The sequence below is a fragment of the Diplotaxodon limnothrissa genome, linkage group LG8 (assembly GCF_057381915.1).
Source record: "Diplotaxodon limnothrissa isolate DT_005_m linkage group LG8, D_limnothrissa_male_GT1.1, whole genome shotgun sequence".
Classification (NCBI taxonomy): Eukaryota; Metazoa; Chordata; class Actinopteri; order Cichliformes; family Cichlidae; genus Diplotaxodon; species Diplotaxodon limnothrissa.
Genome location: NC_140603.1, coordinates 30324016 through 30338869, shown reverse-complemented (window position 1 = coordinate 30338869; position 14854 = coordinate 30324016). Strand labels below are relative to the sequence as shown.

The following is a 14854-nucleotide window of genomic DNA, read 5'->3' as shown; positions in this document are numbered from 1 at the left end:
TGTCTCGCAGAGTATCAAACACTGGCATGCATTAATCAGATTATGTCACGTATGATGTCAGAGAAATGCTTTTCATTGAGCGTTCAGAGATTCGGGACAATTGATTGTTTCCGTAACGAAGCTTCAACCCAGCTGTGACGTAGCAGCTGTCCTCTGCACAGATGTTACTGCTGCAGTTTCTGAGAAGGAAGCAAAGTTCCTGACAAATCTCGTAGAGAGCTGAGAAATGTGTTTTTTGATGGAGCTTATGTGATACGAGAACTCAGAGAGCAAACATCTGTAACTGTATCTGTTCATTTCTGCTGGTTGCACAGTGTAATTTATAAGATTTATAGCTGGTTGAAGAGAGATTACAGGAAATGTTTAAAAGAACCAAACAACATACAAACAGCCTCTGCGTTTAACCAAAGTCCTTCCACACCAAAGTCTTGCCACTTAGCAGATACCTTGAAATCCTGCCAGGAGCTTAACTGGGCAGCTAATTTTACATTCACTTAAATTTCAGCGGTCACAGGACACAAAGAGGTATTTATAGACTCAGCAGCAAAATCTGAAACCCTGCTTACAAAAAAGTGCTGAATTTGCTCTGAGTTTTAAGAAAGCTTATTTGTTCCCTTGCAAGGATCACTTCTGCCACAATCTCTGCAAATCCACAGATTTCAGTTCATGGTTTTCTTGATTCTCTCTCTCATAATGGATCTGTTCTTAAAAAGAGCAGCAAAACAACAGTTTTCTTGCACATGTCTGCAAAACAAATGCTGCTGGTTCATTTGGACAATTCGAGCAGGCAAACATTTCAATCACAGTGCTGATCTCTCTCTGTTTTGCTGGAAAAATCAATCACTGTTGCATTAACTGACTGCAGGTCAATGATAAAGGGCTCCCAGCAGCAGCGCCTAATGCAGTATAAAACTACAAAACAAAAACGCACACAGAGGAATGAGAAGAGGAATTATAAAGCATCCGTACACTTTGTTTTAGCGCTGGAGTTTATAACAACTATCTGTATTCTTTTGCCCATAAAAACAGTTGTCATCCACACTTATATTAGTACTACTTCATACATGTATTTTTCTTTTAAAAACAAACAAACAAATAAATAAATAAATGAAATTATTTTCTGGAGATTTTTGAATAAACTTTTAGATTCGTTAAGTACTTCTAAGTTGAACTAAAAAAAAATCGAACCGTTCACCTCACTTTATTTATAAACTCCAGTTCACAACAGTTGTGTAATATTGTGTAAAACACTTGATTATCAGACAGAAGAGCCCAACATTTGCATGATCCCCTTCCAACAGCTCTTGGCGATGGTGGAGAGGAAGAACTCCCTTCTAAAGGGAAAAGACTTCCAGCAGGACCCAGGCTCAGGCAGGGGCAGCCTTCGAGCCAATGATTTGAATGTAAAGAGAGAAGAAGATTTGACAGCAAAATTTATTTAAAGCACCAAAAGTCGGCAGTGTGCAGGCCGAGTATGTGATGCAATCTGTTTTTATATTGTTTAAAATACTTCATAAACCTTTTATGAACCCTTAAATCAGTGGCAGCATGTTTCATAGGCTGGTCACATCATAGCTGCACAGCTCTGAAATCAGATCCGTGGAGTTAAATGTGCAGCATTTGAAACACAATTCAATGTCATTTTTCTAAATATGTGTGTGCACAGCTTCAGTCACATACACCTCCACCTCCTCCTCCCTAACAGACGTCACTCAGGCCCACCAATAGCCTCCTGTGTTTATCCTGCAGCTTTTATAAACCGGCGCGGGGAGCGAAGCGCCACACTGCGTAAGCCAGTCCTCCGGTGAAGGTTCCCTGAGCTCCACGCTGCCCCAGAGCACACTTTAAGACTCTTACAGCAGAACTCCGTGTAAAAGTTAACTGCAGGTCTGAGTTTCTGTCGGACTGTCCCATCATGAGTCTCCGGTTTGTCCTGTGCGTAATGGCCCTGTTCGCCTCCTCTAGCCTGGTGGCCGAGGCGCTGAGAGCCAAACGCCTCGCCATCGGCTGCCCGGAGAAGTGCGACAAGTCTCAGTGCGCTCCCATCCACGCGGACTGCCTGGCCGGCGACGTGCTGGACCGCTGCGACTGCTGCCCGGTGTGCGCGTCCGGCGAGGGCGAGCAGTGCGGCGGCACCGGAGACCGCGATTGCGCCGAGGGGATGGAGTGCGTGGTGAGTGACGGCGTGGAGGTGTCGGCCACTGTCCGGCGGAGAGGAAGCGCCGGCGTGTGCGTGTGCAAAAGCTCCGAACCCGTGTGCGGCAGCGACGGCGTCTCGTACCGGAACATCTGCGAGCTGAAGCGCGTCAGCAACCGGGCCATGAAGCTGCAGCAGCCGCCGGTGATCTTCATCCAGAGGGGAACCTGCGGGAAAGGTACGTGTGAGTGCGTGCGCGCGTGCACGAGAGAGATTATAGCTTAAGAAGAAAGAAAAGGTGAAGCAGGACTGTGGAAGTTTAAGTGCGCACACACAAAGCCTGAAATACGGCAGCAATGTGTGTGTGTGTGCGTGCGTGCATTCATTTCTTTGTGGGGACCAAAAATTGGAAGTTTACTGTACTTGTGAGGACCAAAATCCTGGTCCCCACAAGTTTCAAGACGGTTTTGAGACTCAAAATGTGGTTTTAGTGTCAGGGTTACAATTGGGTCATGGTGAGGGTTAAGCAGTCATTATTAATGGTTAGGGTAAGGGGCTAGGGAAAGCAATATGTCAATGAAATGTCCCCACAAGAAACGAATACCCGACGTGTGTGTGTGTGTGTGTGTGTGTGTGTGTGTGTGTGTGTGTGTGTGTGTGTGTGTGTGTGTGTGTTGGCTCTGAACTTGTATGACCTCAGCAGGAGTCTGAGACTGAACTCTCGCCCAGCAGAAAATCATCAGACGAGCATCCAGAATGAACCCAAATCGCGTGAAGAATGCATCCTTAGATCTCAGACAGACTGGAGTTAACCCTGAATCTGCGTCTTCTCCCAGCATATAGCAGCACACAACCATAACCTCCAACATATAGTGTCTGATTAATCTGGTGGCCTGTGGTCTAGTAAACATCAGGTTTGGTCTCCAGATACCTCGTTGTAGTTTTTCACATAGAAAGTAGAAGTAAAGCAGCAGAAGACTGTCACGTTTAAAAGCTGCAGTCACACAAACTGTACCATTAATGATCTCCCGATAAATAATTTGACGTCACCTTTCAGCATATTTCCAGCGTGACCCCCCCCCCCCACAAACACACACACACACACACACATACACACATACACATGCTTCACTACATTTCGCTGTTTATACAGCTTAGAGATAACAAGGTAATTAGTGATTTCTCCCAGAAGACAATCGTGTTAACTAAACCTAAATGTCTGCGGTGGTACAACAGGAAGTGTTTTGGAGGTTTATGGGAAAAAAAGCACTTTTGTTAGACGTCTATAGATAAAATCACAGTCAGTATATAAAAGATGGAAAGATGGATGTGGCCACTACAATGTCACCCACATTGTTCTGGCTGCTTGAGATTCTTTTTGAACATTTGAGTAAGAGATAAAATGCTTTCATTTAACTCTCAGTATCCTTAGTCCTTAAGCTTAGCCCCTACGCCTGAGAAGCAGAAGTCACAAGGCAAACTTGTTTGTAGTGAAGAGAAAGGCGCGCTGCCATATCGTAGCCTCTTCCTATCTGCTAGGCCTGACCTATCCTGATTGGAGTCACTGAGCTGGACCGCTCCACCGTGTTTGAGTCTTGCTGTGTGCTACAGCCCATCCGAGTTTGTGTCACCCTGTTGCACCTGTACAGTTTATGAAAACAAGCTAATCTAACTGGTAGCTGATAACTTCTGCCCTCTTGTTCATATTCAGCCAATTCTTTCTTGCAGGAAGCCAAAACATTTAAAAGTGCGCCTTCAAAGTCAGGTCCAAAACCAATGGGTGATGTGAAGCTGGCCATCTTTTACTTACAGGCTGTGGTGCTTTGACACCAATGAAAACCTCTTAGTGACGAATGAGGCTCTGAGTTTTTGTAGCTGCATGTAACAACAACAGACAGTTTAACTGCATTATAGTAAGTTAAAGCATTTATCTGACATCTGTCATAGCAAACTGCTCTCTCATTACATCTGCACCCTTCTCTCTTTCTCTTTACATCTGCTGATTGGCCCAAAACGCTGACATGGAACATGTTTCCACTAGGGGTGCAACGATATTCATATCGATATTGAACCGTTCGATACAGTGCTTTCGGTTCGGTTGTATCGAACAATACAACATTTGTAATTTATTTTATCAACTTTCCTTCTGACGATGCTGTCTGTGTTGAGCGCTCAGTGAATCTGTGTTCGACTACTCCGCCTAGGCTGCACTGTCGAGCGCAGATCCACTGAGCGCTCAACACAGACAGCATAGTCTGAAGGAAGAGAGCAGGGCAAGCTAGCGAGACAGAAGTTAAGCTCTCCTTGCAACATGGACCCCCCCCACTCTCAGATCTGGCGTTTGGAATTATTTTAGTTTTCATGTGACGTATGACCCTGAAGGTAAGCGAGTCATGGACTAAAGTAAAACAGTATGTTGGATGTGCCATGCAATGCTTAATTACATGGGTGGGAGCTAGTGTGTTAGCGCAGTTAGCTCGTTAACGTGTTGGCTGTCTAGCCCCATGCACGGGGCTAGACAGCGATCGTGGGGCGATCGTGGCTCAAGAGTTGGGAGTTCGCCTTGTAATCAGAAGGTTGCCGGTTCGAGCCCCGGCTCGGACAGTCTCAGTCGTTGGGTCCTTGGGCAAGACACTTCACCCGTTGCCTACTGGTGGTGGTCAGAGGGCCCGGTGGCGCCAGTGTCCGGCAGCCTCGCCTCTGTCAGTGCGCCCCAGGGTGGCTGTGGCTACAATGTAGCTTGCCATCACCAGTGTGTGAATGGGTAAATGACTGGATGTGTAAAGCGCTTTGGGGTCCTTGGGGACTAGTGAAGCGCTATACAAATACAGGCCATTTACGGGGCGATCGGCGGTAGCTCGTTAACGGAGATTTGCCGTGTTGTGGCGTTAAGGTCATTTCAACGAGATTAACCTGAAATCACTAGTGGGAACACAACGAATATGACTGCACATTTACGCCGACATCATCCTAGTGCAAAGACAAAAACAACAAGCATGCTACTAACTTTAGCCGAGTCATTTAGACAGCTGCTAGCACATGATTCTCCTTATGCTGCTGAGAATATAGCCCAAAGAAAGCGGATAGTATAGCTTTTATTTTGGAAAGAGACATTTCTCTGTAATAAACTCTCTTTTCCAAAGATGAGTGATTCCTCAATCAGATACAGGGCTCGCAAAATCGCTAGCCCTACGTCCCGGGGCTAGCGATTTTTTTCAGACGGGCTACCCTGCCCGTCGGGCTATTGTAGGAAGGAAAAATATATGTCAATGCTTTTGCATTCTTTCAGAAATGTAGCTGGGTAATTATGTCATTGGCATCGGTGAGCCACTGTCAATATGTGACATATTGAAATCGCGTTTGAATTTGCGCTTGTTTTTTTGCTTTCACTTTGCAATCGTGCGAACTGTGTATAGAGAGCGACAGCACTGATCTGTGAGTGATGATAATTTGTGCACCAATTCCTCTGACATCGTCTTATTAATTGTTAGCTCACTATGCAAACATGACAAGTGAAATCTCCCGCAGCAAGCTTAAACATGTGAGAGGTTGATCGCGCAGAGAATCGCTGAGCTTATGTGAGTGAGCGTGTAAAAGCAGCAGGATGTATATTTTAGTTCTGCTGAGCCAAATAAGACAGGTCGGGGTGAAGAAGTGACAGCCAAAGAAAAGCTCACCACAAAACGGAGAAGTTATGACAAATCAGACTATAAGGCAAAAAGAAAGTGCAGCTTCATGGTTTCATGGACAAAAGAATTTCTGTGGCTGCAATATGACGAGCTAAATAACCAGGGCTGCACATAAGTGGTCCGCAGGTGCGCATTCGCTGTCAAAATAAAAAACACGCACAAGGGTTAGGGTTAAATTTAAAAACTGTACTTTTGAGTTAAAATATATATTTATAATTTTAATAAATGACAAATTAAAAAGGCATGAACATTTTTTTGTATCGAAAAAATATCGAACCGTGACACCAAAGTATCGAACCGAACCGAACCGTGAATTTTGTGTATCGTTGCACCCCTAGTTTCCACCCATAAACCTGCCTCCCTCCTTCTCTCGCAGGCTAATGTTATCTTAACGAGGCCATAATTTCTTGAAATTAGGCCAGGAAGTCCTGAGTGACTGCCCTGTGCTATGAAAACAAATAGGTTGTCCTGTGAGACTCAAAGAGTCATGAAAGGATTTTAAGAAGTGAAGCCACACAACCTTCAAAGCTACAGCTGTAAATACAGCAGTTTGCTGATGCAGTTTGATTCAGATTGTGTGGGGTGGACTTTCTCAAGCAAGGTCAGTGTCAGCCTCCTCCTCCTCCTGCGTCTTCTTTTCCTTTTTTCCTTTTATCCATCTAATGTCTTTCTCCCGTTCCCTTCACCTCTTCCCTTCCCAATCACTTCTCTGACCTATTTCACTGAGAGGGATGTCCAAACCTCTAAAACGCCTCTTTGCATTTGATTTGATTTGAACTTGAGTTTAGGGAAAAAATCTGGACGATGCCACAATGAGTCTGTGGTGATTCATCTCTTGGAGCTGATTGGCCAATTGTATAACTTCCTAAACAGACACAGATCTAGGTCACACAGATATTTAACCCAGATTTGAGGGGATCAAAATGTATTTCTCCCTTTTTTGTCTTTGACTGCTTCCATGTGCAGACTTGCGGGCTGTTTGCAAGATTGACAGGCTTGGATACAGAGTCAACAAAACACAGTCGCTTGGTGATTCAGCTCCTTCTTTCAGGAGCTGGAGGGCTCACTGCCTGAAAACCAGGCTACTGTTTGATGTTTGAGAACAGCACATGTAGCTCCGTAAAAAATAAACCCACAAAAATACTAAAAGCGTGTTACTGGAACAGGTTAAAAATAGTTTGGTACAGCTATTAAAAGCATCCATATGTTTCATTTTCATAGTGTCAGAGACAAATCTTGCTCTTATATAAAATCAATAGCCAATAAATAAGCATTAATTACAGTTTTTAATTAAGTTACATGGACATCATGCTTTACAAACTATGTGAGAATAGCAAACAGTCTCTCTTTAAATATGTCCTGACTTTGTCACACTCAGAATTAGAGGTGCAGAAGAAGAACATTTCTATCTCTACAAGTACAGTATGCAAAAATGAACCTCTAAAGCTCATTACTGTACCTCAAGGTAATCATCTGTACCTTTCTGAGGGGAAAAACATCACATATCTGCACTTTTAAGGAGCAGTGTCAGTAGATATCTTTGCTCAGCCAAATAATTTTTAAGTTCTGGCAAGTTTCATTCTGCACTTGTCTTCAATATCAGCAGCGCAGTGGGTCAGCGGCAAACACTGTCTCCTCATAGACCATCTTTGTTCTCTCTGCACCTGCTGGGATCTTTCCAGCTGCTCTGGTTTTTCCTCAGCTCGACTCAAATTTACTTACAAAACACATTTAAAGACAACTCGCTTTGACCAAAAGATAGAATGAGTTAAGAAAAACCACAATAGATAAGAAATGACTAAAATAATTGTTAGTAGCTGCTAAACATAGATGGTTGTGGGTAGGGCTGGGCGATATGACCCAAAATTCATATCTCGATATTTTTTAGCTGGATGGCGATATAAGATATATATCTCGATTTTTTTTTTTTTAAGCCATAAGTTAAGAACAAAAAGAGAGTTCTTAGTCACACTGTGTCCCAGATGTCACACGGGCACTTTTATTTACATACAGCGTAGATATTACTCAAAAATAAATTATCAGCATATATTAAATAATCATGGTCCATAAATAAAAGAAAACAATGTTGTTTTTGTGCATAACAAAAAGCTCACAATTGTGCAGTCAAAATGTAAACTAACAGACGCTGAGCATAATAACAAAGAGACAGATTTCACAGCTGCACCACGTCTCTGAACAGGTGCCGTTTGTGGTCCTTATACACACACAGTACGTATCACTCCGCGAGGCTCCTCCTCTGTAGCCGTAATTCTCCGACAATCCATCAAGCGGTGCAGCTCCGTAGCTTAGCAAAGTCATATTAAAACATTTTTTGACAGATTGCTGAGCGCTGTGTACCACATAAAATCGGTTCGCGGTCAGTAAGCACAACCAGAATTCATACATAAGGCGCACTGTCGATTTTTGAGAAAAGGAAAGGATTTTAGGCCGTGCAGCCCCTCTGGGCTGCATGTCGTTAGCGCGGTTAGCTCGCTAACACGTTGACGCCATCCAGCCCCACGCACGGTAACTCGCTAACGGAGATTTTCCGCTTTCATCTTGTCATTGCCTGCAGGTGAAGCTATGGGGGAGTTGTGTTCAGTGCAGGAGAGGCGAGGCGGAGTAACGTTGCGTAGAGACAAAAGTGGACGAAAGAGAGGCAAACCTGCGGCTCCACAAGTATAATTATAACGTAACATAGACTATATCGATATAAACGATATTGTCACATCTTATATCTCGTATGAAAATATATCGATATTTTTAAAAAACTCGATATATCGCCCAGCCCTAGTTGTGGGCATCACATGTTTAAGGCTGGTTCCTAAGAACAGGTCCATGCATATCTGCTTTAAAGACACTCAAGGTCATCTTCATGTGCACTTCTGGATTGTTTTCAGTGGCACTTCTATGGATCGCCCACTACATTTCCCCTGAGTGTTCTCCAAAGGACAGCTCAGGACTATACAGCAGAAGTCCACTCTGATCATCTGACCCCGGGGAATAAATTCATGGTGCACACTGCTGGTCGTGGCTGGAGACCCAGCTGTCGGCACACTGCCGCGAGCAGTGGTATCACTGCAGAGGCTGGGTTGGCTTAAATGAACAACAACAGCCATATCCATTTAAACTCTGTCATCATTTGTGAGCAGAAACTGAAGTGAAAGCTCTCCTTGTCGGACCAATCGGGGTCGCTGACATGTGAGCATTGGTTGTTTACAGTGTGCCGGCTTCAGCGTCGCTCACTGCGCCACTGTGGACATGACCTCTGTTGACCTCACGGTGTGCAGTGCTGTTACCGACACCTGCAGTGCGTTTCTTTGCACATCTGACTGACTCCATTCAGTTCACTTCAAAGCTGCAGCAGCTGGCAAACCGCTAATCTGCAGCCGACCAGCCGACCAGCCAAACCCACATCAGCACATACTGACGGTCAGCTGCAGCAGAGGCTCAGGAAAAGTCATCACAGACTCAGACTGACTCAAGCCTGGACTGGACTGATGTGAGAATGTGACAGCCTCAGACCTGAGTTGTGTCCAAGTGCGTGTATCCATAAACAGCTTCACAATAGTCTTTCTTCTTCTTTAACACTTTTTATGGCACATCTGCAGCAATCTGGACCTAGCATCGCACCTTCATTGTTTTAAGCACACATTGTACCTTTATCACGTTTTAAGACCACATTCCATCAAACAGTCTTGTTGCCTCTGGTTGAGATTAAGTGTTTTTTTGATCAGCCAAGTTCCTTTTAAAAGGGATCTTTGTTTTTTAAGTGCCCACCATGTTAGCATTAGCCAACCTCTGATAGATGATGCAGTCGGGCTGAGGGCTGTCGACATCCTCAATCCAGCTAAAGCCTAAAGCTTAGGGGTGGCTTTCACCATAGTTTGTGCTGACAGCATTTCTTCTTTTCTTAAAAAAATTGGGATTTGTGTGGATTTTTTGGGGACTGGTTCACACAAGAAAGTGATCTGTTTCCACTCTGTTTTCTTTGCCATGAGTCAACATCTTTAATGTGTCCATTCATTGCTTTTTGCACAGCTGCAGTAAAAATTGTTTGCCTGAAAAAAGTTACATCTTCATGTGGCTGTCAGTGTTTCCTTCCCTCCTTTGTTCTCTTTCCTTCTTTCGTTAGTGTCTGATTGAGTTCACCTGTCCCTCATTGCCCTTCTCTTGGTGTTTGCATTTCATCAAAATGGCTCCACAAGTTTTAGTACCTCCCAACAAAAACTCGAGAGGAGAAACATGAGGGCAGAGCAGTGGAGGCAGCAGCAGACTAACAATATAAAAGCCACACTTAGAGTCTCATTTTAAAGTAATGCCATTTAAATGCACAATAAACTGTTTCATTATGGCCGACTACCAGTGTAGAGGCTCATTTACAAATACAGTCTATTTTCTATCTATTTTGAGGTCAAAGGACAAGTTGTTTCTTGTCTTTTTTCCAAGTGAAAGCAGCGTTATCAGCAGAGCTGGTATGAACTGCAGCGAGGTGATCGCTATGAAGAATGAGGTCGGGATTCTTCATGATTCATGGAGATAAAATCTGCAGACATCTGAAATATGTGGAGGGAGTCAGCTGAGATATGATACAGTATGATCCTGAGATCAGTGACCCTGAGGACAAACAGAGATATGCCTTCACTGTCGCTCTGCTCTGTCTCGTGTAGATCTTTCCAACGGTTTGCTCAAAAGGAACTCGGGTCTGTTCACACAGCTGCTAGATGGTGGTAATGTGACGCTTCAAAGGCCCCGATTAACATCAAGGAGGTTAATGGTGGAGAAATTGATCACTTATTGGAGCAAACCACAACTAAACACCAATAAAGATGAATCACCACCTAAAAAAAGAAAAAAGTATTGTGAAAGTCTCATTTAACTTGATCACACAGCCCGCAGCCCACCACATGGTGGGGGGAAGTGGCCTATTACAAAGATGGTGCCACAAGTTAAAGAAAGCACTTGAAATCAAACATCTCTTCTGAGAGAAACCTGGAGCACTTAAAAAGAGCCGGAGACAACAAGAAGATCCTTTTTTTAACTTCAGTGGTCAAAAACTACACGTATGGATTTACCAAAGTGGATCAAAACAGCTTTACAAAAACCACCCATCCATCCATCCATCCATCCACCCATCCATCCATCCATCCATCCATCCATCCATCCATCCACCCACCCATTAAACCCTCCATCCATCCACCCGTCCGTCTGTCGATCCATCCATCCACCCACCCATCCATACATCCATCCACTCATTAATCCATCCATCCATCCACCCGTCCGTCTGTTCATCCATCCATCCATCCATCCTTCCATCCATCCATCCACTCATTAATCCATCCACCCATTAAGACCTCCATCCACCCATCCATCTGTCGATCCATCCATCCATCCATCCATCCACTCATTAATCCATCCATCCACCCATTAAGCCCTCCATCCATCCATCCATCCATCCATCCATCCACCCATTAAGCCATCCATCCACCCATTAAGCCCTCCATCCATCCATCCACCCATCCATCTGTCGATCAATCAATCCATCCATCCATCCATCCATCCATCCATCCATCCACCCATTAAGCCCTCCATCCATCCATCCATCCATCCATCCATCCACTCATTAATCCATCCACCCATTAAGACCTCCATCCACCCATCCATCCATCCACCCATTAAGCCCTCCATCCATCCATCCATCCATCCATCCATCCACCCATTAAGCCCTCCATCCACCCATCCATCTGTCGATCAATCCATCCATCCATCCATCCATCCATCCATCCACCCATTAAGCCATCCATCCATTAACCCTTCCGCCCGCCGTCCTACCTTCCATCCATCCATCCAAAAAAATCTTTTTTTCTCATAAGTTGTAATTCTTTAGTGCATGACCACGATTTCACTTCACAGCTTCTTTAACAGCGGTACGATAACGAGACTGCATGCCACAGAGCTGAACCTGTCAGTGCAACCATGTCACTGGCTAATATTTTTGGTCACCATCTTTGGCATTACTGAGTTCACCTGTATATGTCTATGCAGTAGCTCCATGTCTCCTCACTTAAACAAAGAAAGCTCTCTCTAGTTTGTTTAATGGTCACACAAGTGAAGTTTGAATGGTGACTGGACTGTAAGCACTGTTGTTTAACAACTGCTTTTATGTCACACCGCTCTGAGGAATCATGTTTACGACACACACAGATGGCAGAGGCTGTCTGCTAACTGGCCCCGGCAGATCTGAGTTTCCAGATGTTGCAGCACCTCTGGGTTGAACCAGGAGGGGGTTATGTAAGGCGACAGTGACAGTTATGCAGGAATAGCCCCGCCTCCCCCCCCTGATACCTCCGCATCTTCTGAGGCGCTGAGTCATTTCCTTTGTTTTCTAAGCATCAGTGGGAGCAGCAGACAGGCTGCAGCTGCTCGCATACGTGCGCTTCATATACACTGCACTCCACATCTGGATGTGGTTTAACACAGCGGCTATGGTTTGGGTCTCCTGAACCTCATGCAGTCACCACACTGAAGCTGAAAGTCTGACTAATACTAGATGATGATTGTTTGCAACATTTCAATTTTCTTATCCAGCCTCTTATCTCCTCTGTGACTGCGGTCGGCCAAAATCCACCAGATCTTTCCTCCCCTGCAGCTGCTGATTGCAGTCCCTTTCAGAATGCTCACAGTGGATTACTGTGTGTGTGTGTGTGTGTGTGTGTGTGTGTGTGTGTGTGTGTGTGTGTGTGTGTGTGTGTGTGTGTGTGTGTGTGTTACGATACAGTGACATGGTGTTTTACTCCCTTCAGGTCAGCAGAACCCCGACAGTCTTCGCTACAAGTACAACTTCATCGCTGATGTGGTGGAGAAGATCGCGCCTGCTGTCGTTCATATTGAACTGTATCGCAAGTAAGAGTGATCCAGACATCTGTAAACCTTTAAAATATGGATGGGAGCCTTTATAAAGTTCTTAATTGTCGGTTTAAGCAACGCATTGCCTCAGTGGTTGCTTGCCTGGATTTTTTCCAGGAGTTAGTTTCTTTGGCCAACGAAAAAACGCTGGGTTAACCCGGCCTGTTGTTACCGGGACAATCTCAGAGAGCAGAATTTTCTTTTTCTGGTTAAATCAATCAAAACAATCATAATCTGTTGAGTTCTTCAGGTTTTTAACTACCAGTTCTTTTCTAGAATGATCAGCATTTGTTTGGTTTTGGTAGATTCGCCACTTTTAGTCACAGTGAAATGTGATGTGAGGTTCGTGGATGCTGTCTTAATGATTTTAATGATCCTTGGACCTTTCTCAGATCATCCAATAAGCACAGTTGAATGGATTGGAGTACATTGTTCGCTGATGTTTATGTTCCAGAAACAATAAATTGAGACATTGTTGGGTCCTCTCACTGAGTCAAAGATCATTTTATTTTACAGCCAAATATCTTAAAACTAATGACACGTGTTTGTTTCTTTCCATGCTGAAGAGTAAATGTTAAAGCTACAAGCAGAACTTTAGACTTGGTTTTTCTTAAATACAGTTTAAAATACCTCTTTACACCCTTACATCAAAGCCTGCTCTTTAGTGATCGATCCATCAATTGATCATGTCCACTTGATGTTGTTTGAGATCAGAAGTCAGAGCCAAGCCTTTCGTCTCTCCCTCTCTCTTCTCAGGATGATGTTTTCCAAGCGGGAGGTTCCCGTAGCCAGCGGCTCCGGGTTCGTTGTATCAGAGGACGGACTCATCGTTACCAATGCCCATGTGGTGGCCAACAAGCACAGAGTGAAGGTACGCAAACTGTTGGAAACGTCTTCACAACATCCTATTTCACTAGCCATTATGTTAAAAATGTATAGCAATGTGTTCACATCAAAATAGCTTTTGATGAAAACTAACTGGACTCACTTAAGCTACAATCCTTATCTTGTAAGATGCAGTGGCTGCACAACCTGCCATATAGTCAGGACCAATAGAGAGTAGCATCAGTGACAACATATGAGACTAAAAAAGTCAAAAACAGCATGGAAAGAACAAGCTGGGGTTGGGTGGGTTGCAAATAAGCTTGCAGACCTGCAGGCAGAATTGTGTAGCTTCATTTCGGTTGGATATGTAGGTTTGTGGATAATGGCCTGAAATCCGTCTGTGCTGGTTTAAACATCATCATCATGAGACAAGGTGGATGCTGTGGATGCATGGACTGTAAATAAAAGATGGAAGTAGCTTTTGATTCTACTGTACTAAGTGAAGCCAGTGTGAAACTGTCGTAAAGCTGTATTCTTCTTATGGGCAATTTCTTTGGCTGTAAACGATTTATAGTCTCTGGCCATTATTTTCTCGTCCTATTGAACACAACCTAATACATTTCTGTAAGTTAATCCTGTTTAATGTGGTGCCACATGGGCATGCAGGATCCCCCGGTGTCAGAGTCAGCTCCTCGGTCATCATCTGGTTACAACAAGCAACGACGCTGATGGCCGAAAATACTCACCGCTTTAAAAACAGGACTTTGTTAACAAACTGGCAACATCCTGGTGGCCTCGTCCATCTTTTATTTACAGTTTATGACCATTTTGGATCAGGACATTGAGTTCTGATCAGATCTTTTAATTTCCTCCAGGTGGAGCTGAAGAGCGGAGCCACATATGATGCCAAGATCAAAGACATCGACGAGAAGGCAGACATCGCTCTGATCAAGATCGATACACCGGTAAGCAGGCAGACGCTTGGAGAGTGAGGACGCCCCTATTTCATTTTCTTTTTGTTCTTTTTTCATCTTCACGTCAGCTCCATCTCAAAAGTTCGCAGTTGTTGGAGCAGAGAAAGCGATCCGAGCGAGTTAGCTGGAAAATTTACTTTTGCATCTTCATTTTTCCACCTTTTTTTTCTTTTGTGTATTTCTGTATTTTCTGTTTTAAAATTTAAGATAGAGTTTCTCATAATCCCTCGTTTCTTCTCACCTCTTTGCTTTCTTTCGTCTCACTCGCTTTTATTTTGCAAAGCAAGCTGTTGAATTTGTGCATTTATACCCTGTTGTGAAGC

General features: G+C 44.1%; 1 protein-coding gene across 1 annotated transcript in view; it reads left to right on the top strand.

Annotated features, from left to right (window-relative positions):
* The first annotated feature begins 1804 nt into the window (after nucleotides 1-1804).
* The window catches only part of htra1b (HtrA serine peptidase 1b), a 29814-nt gene continuing 16764 nt past the window's right edge, over nucleotides 1805-14854 (top strand). The window contains exons 1-4 of the mRNA XM_085361091.1: nucleotides 1805-2375; nucleotides 12630-12729; nucleotides 13489-13603; nucleotides 14433-14522. Coding sequence (XP_085217217.1) covers nucleotides 1916-2375; nucleotides 12630-12729; nucleotides 13489-13603; nucleotides 14433-14522 — 765 coding nt within the window. The 5' untranslated portion in view covers nucleotides 1805-1915. The remainder of the gene's footprint in view (nucleotides 2376-12629; nucleotides 12730-13488; nucleotides 13604-14432; nucleotides 14523-14854) is intronic.